Genomic DNA, 13,559 nt, shown 5'->3' on the forward strand with positions numbered 1-13,559 from the left:
AAACATTGTTCTTGGGAAAAACCGCGCGCGCTTTTTGGTTCTATTGGCCGAGGGGGCGGGGTTGTCGCCGAGGGAGGCGGGGCAGGGCTGAGTGGGATACGGGTAAAAGTTCAGGAGCAGCGAAACATTGGCTTTGTTGGCTTGGCAATTGCCGAAGGAGAGCTTGTTCCGCTGCTTCTGCCGCTATGGCTGCGTTAGTGAAGAGAATCATCAGTACTACAAGGGCTCCCGCTGCTATGGGTCCCTACAGGTAAGGGGGGGAAGTGAAAAGTGCTTTTTGACAAACTTTAACCTGTGGAACTCGCTGCAGCTAGATGTGACCTCTGCCCAATTGGTTCTTCCCGGATCGATTCCAGCGGGGAGAGGACGAATTACAGCAGCTTCTCCACAGGGAGGAATGTCAAATGGGCTGACGTTTCTTCCCCAGTGTGGGAAGAAAGTGAACATGTTGTAGTCTACAATAACTTAATCTGGCAACTCTAGCTGTTTTACTGAAATGCAGTAATGAAAGACATTTAAAAGCCTTAAAACTAGTGCCTTGATGCACATGCTGAAAAGCATTGCAAGCATCTGAAATGTATCCAGATTTAATATAGTAAAAAAAATAGGAATATGAAAAGGTTTCCTGTTGCATAGATGTAAAACACATAAGTAATGGATAAGGTGCCTATTAAGCATATATCTATCAAGCAATGTTTATAAAAGCCTATTGAAGACTTTCCAGGAGTCTGTTTTCTCTGAGGGGCAATACCATATTGTTTGGAGCAAAATCCATTGGACTCAATGAAATTTACATTTGAATAAATTCCTTTGGAAAGAGCTACCCAAGCCAGAGCTTAAACACTTTGGCCACTTAATAAGAAAAGAAGATTCATTTGAAAAGACTCTGAAGTTGGGAAAGATTGAAGGCAAAAGGAAAAGGGGACAGCTGAGGATGGGATGGTTAGATAGTGTCATTGACCCAATGAACATGAATTTGAGCAGGGCAAGGGAGACGGAAAGGACGGGGGGGGGCAGGCATCCTATGATCCATGGGGTTGCAAAAGAATTGGACATGACTTAATGACTGAACAAGACCAACCTTGCACTTGTTTCGAGCACATCATCCCTAAGACTGCAATCTTTATCTGAGAGAAGCTGAACTGAATGTAGTAAATTTTTATTTTTGAGCAGAGTTATAGGAATGCTTTATCGAAGTTGCTAGGAATGCCACAAAACATAAGTATTGTTAAATTTTAAATTGTGATATATTTTTGTTCTATAACCTCAATGTAGCATTGTAGATTCTTTAAGCCAGAGGCTCTCAATCTTTTGGGCACCAGGGACTGGTTCCATGGAGAAAGATTATTCTGTGGAATGCAGGGGTATGGTTTTGTGTGCTGCCTGGATCCCATAGATGAGGCTTTGCTTGTTTGTGCAGCCTGCTTGCTGGCATGCCGGTCCACGGACCAGGGGTTGGGGACCTCTGCTTTAAGGTATCTCTGCTGACCAGGTACAAGGGTTTATTTACTTAGGGTTTTGGAAGCTTTGCTGCATTTTTGTTGGAAAAAAATTATAATCTGCAATTCATTTTTCTTACATTTTCATTAACTCCTACTTTGTATTTTTACGAAATAATTCTTGAGTTGTGTAGAAAATCAGCACCCACCCTCAGCACCCAAAATGAAATATTTTGGGGAATATTAAAAAGGCAGGATAGAATGTTTCCCCTAAAGAGAAATGGAAAAAATCATAAAGGAGGCAGAAACCAGCACCAGCGTCCCTGCCCTAAGTAGAAACTGAGGAGGCCAGGTTTTAGAAATACAGATTTGGTAATCTATTCGAGTCAGACACTCGAAGTCAGAAACTCCAAACTCCAAACTCCAAATAAGCAATTAAGGTTGACAAGATTAGACCCAGCCATGACCCCAAAGGAATCTGACAACAGCCATTAGAATATTAAAGGACATGTTCTTGCACAGGAACAGGAAGCTCAAATACAAAGCCCAAAGAAGCTATAAAGACCCACCCACTCTCAAACTCCATTTGGTCAGAACTGCATGCTATGGTTTTGTTCATCAATAAACTTTCTTTCCAATCAGCCTCCATATTGTTTCCAGTGCCTTTCTCCCGGCCTGGAACTGATGGATTTTTCCTTCCGATAGTTGCTCAATTGACATAGTTAATGAATACTGTAAAGTTAAAGATTGCTACTCCTGTTTGCTTGAATTCAGATTCCTCAGGGTCTTATTTTTTGAAATGTGCAAATTAAAACTTGCAAAACAATACTGTACCTATTTTATTTTCATGTTTATTAAAATAATTCTAATACTATATTACTATTTTTCAGGGTTTTTTAGTCCCCCGAATTAATGTATTGTAGAAGCTCACTCTATGCTTAGTTCAAAGGAAATCTTCAATTCACTTCATATTAAAAATAACAGAACTCGGATTAACAAAATCCTCTTTTATGCAAAACTAAGGATTTGCGTAGCAGCAGTAGTGAATGAGCTTAAATGCTTGGAGGTGACTGCCAGTCAGAGAGTAGGATTTATATACTATTCACATTGGTAGGAAGCAGCTTTGCAAATTCACTGTGCTCACCTGTCAGGACACATTATTTTAATTCAGAGTTAAACTTGGGATTCACTTTACTTTTTTCTGCATTGGTTGACTACTAGGGTATATAAAGAGACTTGGACAAAATTAATTATTATAGTAAATAATCATAATAAACATGAATCAGCTATGCAATAATTGTAAATGCTAGTCTGGAATATAATAAATAGGATAGTTATACCTTTTTGTTTTTGGTTAAGGCTACGGTATTTTAAATATTTGTTCAAATAACTAATAAAAATGCATGTTCATAACATTTTCCACCTTCTGCAATATTTGCTTTGGGATGAGATTCCAAATTGGCTCTCATCCAAAATTCTTTTTTTCCCCCTGCTCAAGGATACCTAAATTCATGCTTGATTTCTTTATTTCTAACCTTTCCAGTGACAGTGTGTGAATTTTAATCATTACTGACAGATTTTATTAAAATTGTAGAATGGAAAATTGTACAAACAGATAAATTGTGCTAGTAATTGGTTCACTAAGTAAGAGGACTGGCTTGCTGTTGTTGCATTTCTTTAGTCATCTGTAGAGATGCTGGCCAGACTTCAAAAAACTTAATTAGTGTAAAATGTGTAAAAAAGAGCTAATCTTTTCTCAAGGCACAGCCTTCAGGAGGAGGCTTTTATGGGATCTAGTAGTTTTTTTTTAATTTGTTAGAAGTTGCTTGTATGGCAGAAACTTTTTCTCACCAACATTTCGTAGACATTGGAAGACAGCAGTATTAGTCTACCATAACCCAAGATCAAGATTCTGGCAGCGTCCTTTCCAAGTAACAGATTTTATTAAAAGGCATTAATTACTATGAACCTCAGCTCACTTCATCAGATCTGTAATATACAGGGGTGAAATCCAGCAGCTTCTGACAGGTTCTGGAGAACCGGTAGCGGAACTTTTGAGCAGTTCGGAGAACCGGTAGTGGAAATTTTGAGTAGTTTGGAGAATTGGCAAATATCACCTCTGGCTGGCCCCAGAGTAGGGTGGGAATGGAGATTTTGCAATATCCTTTTCTTGGGGTGGGAATGGAGATCTTGCAGTATCCTTCCCCTGCTACGCCCACCAAGCCACGCCCACCAAGCCCCATCCACAGAACCAGTAGTAAAAAAAATGGATTTCACCACTGGTAGTATAGTATAAAGTTCTTGGCCAGATGGGAAATAGTGTGAGGTGATTGGACTTTTGATTAAGCTGTCTTGATTTAGTAGGATGTGACCTGTAGAGCAAGCAGACCCAACCTTTTGGCTTGCCTGGGCCACATTGAGTGAAGAGGAATTGTCTTGGGCCACATACTAAATATATAATATAATTAATTTATATAAATAACAAATTTCATTTTTATAGCTTTTACTACAAATCGTAATAATCATGTGAGGTGACCTTACTAGTTGTCCAGGTCCATGGGTTGGACACACTTGCTATAGAGAAAAATCACAAAGATGATATATTTTTCACCGAGGGGTTCAGTAGGTAGAGACTATTGATAACTAAGAAAAAATGAAGAATCAGAAGATGTATTGATATCAGGAAATAGAAGTGATTGAAATAGGGATAGTCCATACTGGCATGTTTTGTTGAAGATGTCATTTGTAGGAATAGGGTAAGACAAATGATAATGGAAAATGTATAAAAACAAAAACATGTTTTGAAAATTATCAGAAGCTAAGCTCAATGCCATGCATTCATTAGTGAAACTTTATTTTTCCTATACAAAATTGACTTTGTGAATTTTTTTAAAATTACTTTAAACTTTCAGTAATGTGGCCATATAAACAGAAATGTTGGTCTCAGTCTGTATTTATCTCATTTAATTTGACTTAAAAGCTTCCCTGTATGATGAGCATTGCAAAATGCTGCCTCAAATTAATTGGTTAGTGCTCTAAACTAAAGAATTTAAGAGATACTTGCTGAGCTGGCATGCGAGTTAAAGTGTGTTAATTGAACAGTCAAATCAGGTGAGAAGAACCATAAGAAGATTTGGGAATTTACTTCCCAAATAGCCATTTGGTTAATGTCTGTTATTTTATAATTAAACCCATTCCAATCCTGTTAACATCAACTTTGCGGACTGTTGATTAGTTGGCATCGTTTATTTCTTTTCCATAGCATTAACATCAATACCAAAAACTTCAACAGAACTTAGGTTAGGTCTTATTTAACCAAGCCCTCCCTCCCCACAATAAATAACAAAAACAAAAAATGGTTCCATTGTGGTTTTAAAGAAAATATATTCAGAGAGTCGTCTACAACCACAATTGACTAAAATTTCCATGCTAAGCAAGGTGATTTATAAGTGAGTTGTGCCAATTATATGATGTTTTTTGCCATGGTTGTTAAGTGAATCACTGCAGGTGTTAAGTGAATAACATAGTTGTTAAGCCAATCCATTTTCCCCCATTGACCTTGCTTGTCAGAAGCCACCTGGAAAGGTTACCAATGGTGATCATAAGACCCTGGGATGTTGCAACCATAAATACATGCCAAGTGCCCTAATTTTGATCATGTAACCTTGGAGATGCTGCAGTGGACTTAAAGGCGTAGCCTGATTGTAAATCACTTTATTCAGTGCCATTTTAACTTTGGATGGTTAATAAATGAATGGTTGTAAGTCGAGGACTACCTGTAAGTAACTTGCCATGTTAGCCATGCAATATGACTAATGCTATTTTTAAAAGCATATTTATATAATATCCTATAATTTGGGAGGAGGTTATTAACATCTATTAAGTAATAACTTTGATGCAAGATTTAATATTCTTTGATTCATATTCTTTTGAACAAAATTCTTGCTGTGTAGAAATTGACATTGAAAAAACAAAGAAATTTTTATAAGCCAAAATATTTATTCTTTAGCATTGAACAAATATACATGTTCAAAATAAAAATCCAAATTGGTTTCTCTGGTTTTCCTCCATGGAGGGAAACTCCATGCAATAGGCTACTTGTGTCCACAGAGAGAAAGAAAGTGGTGAAAATAAACCAGGCTTCTAAAGGTGGCCTAGCAATGCTTTTTGTTACAGTAATAATATAATATATGAATGTCATATTCTACCGTATACGAATATAATTATATGAATATATAAATATTTATATATTCAAATAGCAAATCAATATTTCTTGTTCTCTTTCCTGATTCCTATTTTTCCTCCTCTTAACTATCTTAGCCAAGCAGTATTGGTAGATCGGACCATGTACATCGCAGGGCAGCTTGGTATGGATCCCTTCAGTGGGGAACTGGTTCCAGGAGGTGCAAAGGAACAAACTTACCAGGTGAAATGTGACCTCACTAATTTTACTAACAAGTCTAAGATTACTATTATGGCTGGTCATATAGTCAGCAAGGTGTTTAGACTGGATTTGGGATGTGGGATAAGCAGATGTTGTTGCTTGATGATGATGATTAATGTAACATTGGTTGTATGAAAAGAACAGATCCACAAAGTTCAAAATAGAGGGTCTGCTATTATATTTCATTATGGAAATAGACATCATTATTTGAGCTCAATAGAGCTGAAATTCCCTACTTGTAATTTCAGAGAAGAGGCATCCTGTCAGCAAAACAAAGAGTGGCTGAACTAAGTCCCGCCATTCCCCAGTGCCAAATATTTAATTGCTTCTGCCTTCTGACTTCCATTGACAAAATCATCAACTTTTATCTGCCAACAAATGTTTGAATTAAAACTGAGTGACCTTCCTGATATTGTGGTTGTTGAAGGGCAATTATGTTGGCTCAGTTCAGCTTAAAAGGCACAGGACAGAAGCATCATATCCTGTGTGTGTATTTTGTTTTTTTAATGAACAAACCTTTCAGGGACAAGAAAGTATTAATGTAACTTTCCCAAAGCTTTTGAGAAGGTAATACATTAAGCAATAAACACTACATAGTATTTGTGTATATGTTGGTTGCCATAATAAGACTGTTAAATGAAAAGCTATACATGGAAAATGCATTCAGGAGCATGCCAGGCAAACAAACAGTTGAACTGTGTAAAATAAAGATCCAATTAATTCTATATCTTCCAGGAACCACTGCAAACTCTAGCACAGGGTAGAATACCTGCCTTTTTCCACACTATTTCTGTATATCAAATTGTGTTTCCTTCAGAATTGCCCTATGGATGGCAGTCTAGTATAAGGGAAAGAATGCAGCTGCTTTTGTATGCAATTGCCATTTGTTGCACACTTATTTTTCTATCTTGAGAAAGTTAATTTCAACGAACTGATTGAATCTCTGAGGGGTCCTTAGTGCTCTCTGAGCTTGATTATTCTCTTGCAGATGTTTCATTAACCAAACTAGGTAATGAATCAGATGCTAGTCTGATGATGTTATCTAGTTTGGGTAATGAAACTTCTGCAAGAGAAGAGCCAAGCTCAGAAAGCACAAAGGACCCCTCAGTTCAACTCTGAGCTACAAATATTCACCATTATTAGTAACTGAATCTCTCTGCACTGGGATTTCCATCATTTCATGTTTTCTTAGATAGTATGTTTTCATTATCATAGGCATATCAATGGACTGCGGAATGGTCCAGAAGTGGGTTGATACAGACTGATCTGCCTAGAGACTGAGTCATAATTTTGTTGGCCATGCCCCCTCGTGTGTCCGTTTGGCCCAGTTTTCCACTCAGTGATGTTTTAATTTTGTGTTTGCATATGATTACCATTGTACCCTGTTCTGAGTTCAAGAGATGATGTGGTCAACTTCAAATAAATTCAACATTGTCCTCATTAGGCTCTCCAAAACATTGGGGAAATTCTGAAAGCTGCTGGCTGTGACCCCTCTAACGGTATGTTTACATTCAAATAAATTAGTGAACTTATCTATAAATATATAAAGAGAAAAAGATGTCTTCTGCCTAAGGAGAAAAAACAGCTATTAATTTATAGTTTTGGATAACAGTTGCAATGGTACCCAAGCTGTTCCTCCATATAATTTTTGTATTTATTGTGTTAAAAATTTATTATGCTGGTTTTGCTTAAGATTTTTTAAAAAAAATATCTCTAGACTTTTTGAAGAAAGGTTGTATATCTGTAATTTAAATAATACATATTTTGTGTCACTTCTTGGAACAGTGGATTAGTGCTGCAACTTTTCTGTCTGGTAAAACTACAGGTATTTTGATAATCCCTCCCCTCCAAGAGAGTGAGTTTTTGGTTTTTGGAGATTATTAGTACACTTTTTCTTTCTTACGGGTTTTCTCTGTTTTTCAGATTGTCAGATTAAATGGCAATCATAATTAATGTTCATAATACTGTTTTTTTTTCTGGGTCAAGAATCACATTTGGCTTTTGTGTAGTAGGGTTAGGGTTGCACGCCCAAAAGTAATGGTTGGGGTCAAGTTAACATAAAATTTCACTCCATGAGCATTGAAAGGTAATTAAAATTTGTTTCTGTGAACATTTTTCAGTCCACTATCATTGGTCCCTGCATGATGATGATATTTTTATCCCACTCTGTATGTAACTCAAAGTGGCAATCTTACCTTCCTCCTCCTATTTTCCCTACAACAAGAACAGTGAGTTTGGTTGAGAGAGAGGAACTAATCCAAAGTCACCCACCCAGCTTTCAATGTCTAAAGGAGTCCTAGAACAGGGGTGTCTAACCTTGTCAACTTTAAGACTTGTGGATTTCAACTCAGCTGAGGAATTCTGGGAGTTGAAGTCCACAAGTCTTAAAGTTGCCAAGGTTGGGGACCTCTGTCCTAGAACACTCTCCTGGTTTCTAGGTCAGCAACCTTAGCTACTGCGACCGAACTCAGCACACTCAGTTAAATTAAGTTATTATTTAACAACTTCTGGAAGTCTCTGGGAGTCAAATCCAAGGCTTGAGGAGAATGTGTGCAGTCTTTGGTCCACAGATGGTACATATCTATTGTAGAGAAGCTCTTCACAAGTTGTTGCCCTCCAGAGATAAGATGTATAAAATTGAATAATATCTAAGCATCTTGATCCTAGAAGGATGATAGGAATTAAAGTCCAGCACCTTCAAAAACCATCAAAGGTGGCTAAAGTCCAACCCTGTCAACCCCATTTGGAATGGGTTGGCCTACTCATAAAAAAAGAATTCCAATTCCAAAATACTTTCCAGATAAGACCCTTGCAACACATTTCTATGAAGGTTTGCTCAGAAGAAATGCTGACCTACTCAAGTGTGTGTGTGTAGGTTAGACTTAATTATATTGACTGCTGAAATTTTTATATCTAGGTAATGTGAAACATAATTGAACACAGGGTTTCTTCATTTTTAGTGGTAAAGACTACTGTACTGATGACCGACATGAAGGATTTTAGTGATATTAATGAAGTCTACAAGCAATGTAAGTATGGCTATTGACTGCCTATTTATTTATCTTATTTTGTGTTTGGAGGGAGATATATCCAAATATGTACTTAGGCTTCTGCTACAACTACGGTATAGAAGTTTATGAATTATATTATGTCAAAGTACAAAGCAGTACTAGAACTTGCTAGAGACTGTAAAGCAACATTTGAAGTCTTTAATCTGTTAAAAAGCATGCAAATTCTTTAATTTGGCTATACTTTAGCTAGAAAGTGTTTTGTATGGGACTAAAACTCTATTGCTTCTTTCTATAAATCCTTGTGGTTTGTAAGACCTCCCTTAGCATTGTTCATACCTGGCAAACACATTTGTTTTGGAACATGCTTTCTTTTGGGGAAAAAGGGATTTAAATTTAGATTGCTGATTTATCCACTTGCATTCTATATGAATTTATATAGAATTAAGAGGCTTTTTCCTTACTTAGCTTTATAACTTGCTATTTAACATAGTTCAACTAAATACAATTCTCTACTTCTGCAGTCAGTTATTAATTGGAGCTATTTATCTACTCCATATAGTTTTCAAGAGCAATTTTCCAGCCCGAGCTGCTTATCAGGTTGTGGCTCTTCCAAAGGTAAAAGTATCAGTTCTTATTTCTATAAACATTGGGAATGAATGTAGTGTTTTTTAGATTAGAAAAAAATGCAAACCCTTTTTTGCATTTTGTTATGTTCTTAAATACAACTTATATGTTGAGAAACTAGCTACGTCTTTTATTAGTGCAGTCTTGTCTATGTTTCTTCATAGATTGTGTGCTGTTTCTTTGTGCATCCTCATTTGAATTTGCACAAGTCATAATATTTTCTGTGATTGCAACATCAACATAGGATAATGCCTGGATTTTCATCAGCAAAGAGAGGATTAAATGAGGGGTGAAATGTAAAATTAGTTACTACTGGTTCTGTGGGCGTGGCTTGGTGGGGGGGTAATGTGACTGGGTGGGCATGGCCAACTTTTTTTTTAACTTTTAAAAGCATTTTTTTCTGCAACCTCTTCAGCTGAAGAGGTTGCAAAAAATGCTTTTAAAAGCCTCTGATGATTAGGCAACTCAGCTGGGATTGCCAGAGGAGCCTTTTAAACCAGGGGTCACCAACCTTTCGGACCTCAGGGACCACTAAATTCATAGTTTTAAATACTGTGGACCACTAATATGATCTGTTTAATGACTGGCTGGGTGGGCATGGCCAACTTGATGTCACTCGCATCGAGGGGCGCCTTGCTGGCCTATACTCACCCCTCCCCTCCCAGCCACTCCTCGCCTGCCCACCTGGGCTCCTTAGGGCCCCAATAGGAAGCATTTGTTGGAACTAAGGAGCCACCATGAGAAAGAGTTCGCAAAACAGCTCAGTTCAAATTGGATCTGACTGAGAAGGAGGTTCAGCAGAAGCACCTCACTGAGGACTATGAGCATAGGCTTTCCAAGCAGAGGGAAGACCTGTGGGAGTACAAGTCCGGGTACCGGCACCTGGAGGCTCAGCGGGCTGAGTTGGTCAGCCAGTTCCAGGCCATGATGCAGTCCCACTGGAACAAGGCCCTCTGGCTCTTCGCCACCAGTGCTGCTTCCCTCCAGCCTTCACCCAAAGCTCCATACCAGGAGGCTGAAGCAGACCCTAAGTCGGAATTTCTGCCCCCCTCTGACCCACACAAAAAGACCCCGAAGTGGGAGACTCTCTGCAGAATGAACAAACGTTCATTCCACGTATCCGTCCCAGGAGCCGTAGTTTCAGTGGACCATCAAAATTTTCTCACGGACTACCAGTGGTCCATGGACCACCAGTTGGTGACCACTGTTTTAAACGCTTTTAAGGGGTTCTGGCGATCCCAGCTGAGTTGCCTGATTGCCAGAACCCTTTAAAAGCATTTTTACAGCCTCTTTGGCCAAAGAGGTTGTAGAAAAAATGCTTTTAAAGGGTTCTGGCGATCCTAGCTGAGCCGCACGATCATCAGAAGCTTTTTTTTTTACTTTTAAAAGCATTTTTTCAGCCGAAGAAAAAATGCTTTTAAAAGTAAAAAAAAAATCTCTGATGATCACGCGGCTCAGCTGGGCATGGGGGTGGGGGCAGGGATTTTTGCTACCGGTTCTCCGAACCATCCACCGCCATCGCTACCAGATCAGGCAATCCAGTCCGAACCAGGAGCATTTCACCCCTGGATTAAATCCATATAAACCTGGGAGGAAGGGGAAGAGAGAGAGAGAGAGAGAAGTAGATGAACTCAGATTAATCAGTATGCCCTCTGCTCTTTATATGAGCTGTGTTGGGATCTGAAGTGCAGTGCCATCAATATACTGATGGTATTTAGCTTTATCTGGCTACCCCAGATTTGGCTGGAAATGCTTAATTTATGTCCCAGGACCGGGAGATTTGATGGATCAAAGCAAGTTAAAGCTGAACCTAAGAAAGATGAAGTTGCTGTCCTTTGTAAACTCCAGGTTTTCTAAGGTGGTGGCACTGCTTCTTTGCAAGCAGGCCTTCAACGCAGGTTCATAGTTCTGCTGGATGTGTAGCTGGCATGCCAGCTGTGTGACTAAAATGAAGGAACTTCTGTAATAAACATGGGCTACTTTTGAAGTCCATACAGAAGCTGCAATTGGTTCAACTTATTAGTTGGATCAACTTATTAGTAGTACTTATTAAGTACTCCTTGTTATTTTGAAATTATTACACGTTTTGCAGACCCTCAGTTGCCAGTAGAATTTGAAGTACAGTTTGAAATGCTAGTTTTGACAGTGAAGTCCAATATGGCTTGGTTGGTACCAAGATATGTTCAGAACTCTTGTTTCATGTGATGGAAGTCTGAGATGTCTTCTAAGAGAAACTAGTAGTGATGTCTCATTTTCATGAACTAAGGGGACCTGAGGCCAGAAAATGTTACATTTTGGTGATGGCACAGCCTCTCCCAGTAGGGAGATTGGTTCTTTGATAATAGCCTTCCAGAAACTGATACAACCAAGCTTTTTTTGGATGGCTTCTGGAGCGTAATTGTCACCAGTTATGTTTTTGTGATTTGGTTTGTATATTACTGTGATTTTATGAGAGGAGAGATTGATTAATTTAGGGTTTATTTTGAAAATATTCTATCCTTATAAACTCAAATTAAATGTATTAAACAATAAATCAGGGTTCTTCAAAGTAGTCAATAATGACCCCACCAAACATTGATGGGACTATCCTAGGGGTCAATGTTTGTAGGTGATGACCAGGCTGAGCCCAAGAGAGGGGTCAAACACATCATCAGTCTTCCTGGCCACAAGAGATCCAAGTCCAGCCTACTTTGAATTCCATCCCAATCTTATCTATTGTCAATTTGCTTTGACCTTAGTAGTTCAGATTCTTGTATAGAGCTTAAGCTTGCAATAAACATTTATATTAATTTCAACTGCCTGGATTTCCTGATTTCTCCGGTACTTGACAATGTTCTTGTTATCATTAGTCATAGCAAAGTAGCATTTATTATTTTCTATTTTAAATGTTGGCGGGGAGTGTTAATGAATAAACTAAAACACTGAACCTTGGCAACCTGAAGAGGTGTGAACTTTAACTCCCAGAGTTCCCTAGTCAACAAGGCTGGTTCGGGAATTCTGGGAGCTGAAATCCACACCTCTTCATATTACTAAAGTTGAGAAACACTGATCTAAAACAGCATAAGCTGAAGAATTTGAGGAGCCCTACATTAAATAAATCAACTGTGTCCTGATTTTGTGTGTTATATTTTTCCTTCCAGGATGCCTGTGTGGAAATTGAAGCTATTGCCATTTCGGGACCCCTTCAAGATGCCTCACCAGCTAAAATCTAACCGTTCTGATTTCTTTTGCCATGATCATTCTCACTATCTATAGGATTGAGTTCTGCTACCGATTCTTTCAATGTTATTCCTGAATTGTGAATCTGACTCATTTAGGTGTATTTGGATGGGCAGATTGACTCAGAGGCACCACTGACTGTACTATTAAAGCTGTCTGTTTATTCGTGGTATAGCAATGCCATCAGTCTCAGTGACTTTAAGCTGTGTGCTGGCTGGCAAATCTTGGGAGTTGAAGTTCCTACATCTTAAAATCATTGAGGTTGAGAAACATTGGAGTATAGTATGACTGAAAGACATTACAAGACTAAATGACATTACAAGACTAAATACGCAAGCTGCTTAAAAGCATATTTTGAGGGGGGGGAAGCAACAGAACTCTTCAGATAAACTTGACATACTGTAGATAGAGAGTAGATTTTCTAAAATTTGGGAGTCAAGCTGGGTACTACATTAAGCAGAATTGTATACTTTAAAACATTAGAAGAATAAATCACAATGCTGTAACACTGATCGGTGTTGATAACATCAGTTTTGGCTTCTTCTTTTTTGAGAAAATTAGCCATTAAACTTAGTAGTTCACATTTTGCCTGATTCACAAGATAATATTCAAAGCTGCTACAAATTTTGTAATGAGAAACATGACAATGTTTTGTGTAATATTGTGTAATACACAATATATATATATATATATATATATTCTACAATTAATTGGCTTTTGAAGAGAAATACTTAATTACATAACACAACAACATTACATTTATTTATTTATTTTTTAAAAGTGTGTTTGGGCTTTCTGAGTAGACCTTCTAATAGTCAGGTT

The 13,559-nt window shown here is 38.1% G+C and overlaps 1 protein-coding gene across 1 annotated transcript; it reads left to right on the forward strand.

The window, feature by feature from the left end:
- The first annotated feature begins 87 nt into the window (after positions 1–87).
- Positions 88–13,262, forward strand: RIDA (reactive intermediate imine deaminase A homolog). The gene is made up of 6 exons (XM_058178623.1): positions 88–250; positions 5,760–5,865; positions 7,328–7,382; positions 8,844–8,912; positions 9,454–9,509; positions 12,659–13,262. Exons 1-6 carry the CDS (start codon positions 186–188, stop codon positions 12,728–12,730), a joined length of 423 nt encoding a protein of 140 aa, XP_058034606.1. The 5' UTR covers positions 88–185; the 3' UTR covers positions 12,731–13,262.
- The last annotated feature ends 297 nt before the right edge of the window (positions 13,263–13,559 follow it).

Source organism: Ahaetulla prasina, chromosome 3 (assembly GCF_028640845.1).
Source record: "Ahaetulla prasina isolate Xishuangbanna chromosome 3, ASM2864084v1, whole genome shotgun sequence".
In the NCBI taxonomy this organism is placed as follows: Eukaryota; Metazoa; Chordata; class Lepidosauria; order Squamata; family Colubridae; genus Ahaetulla; species Ahaetulla prasina.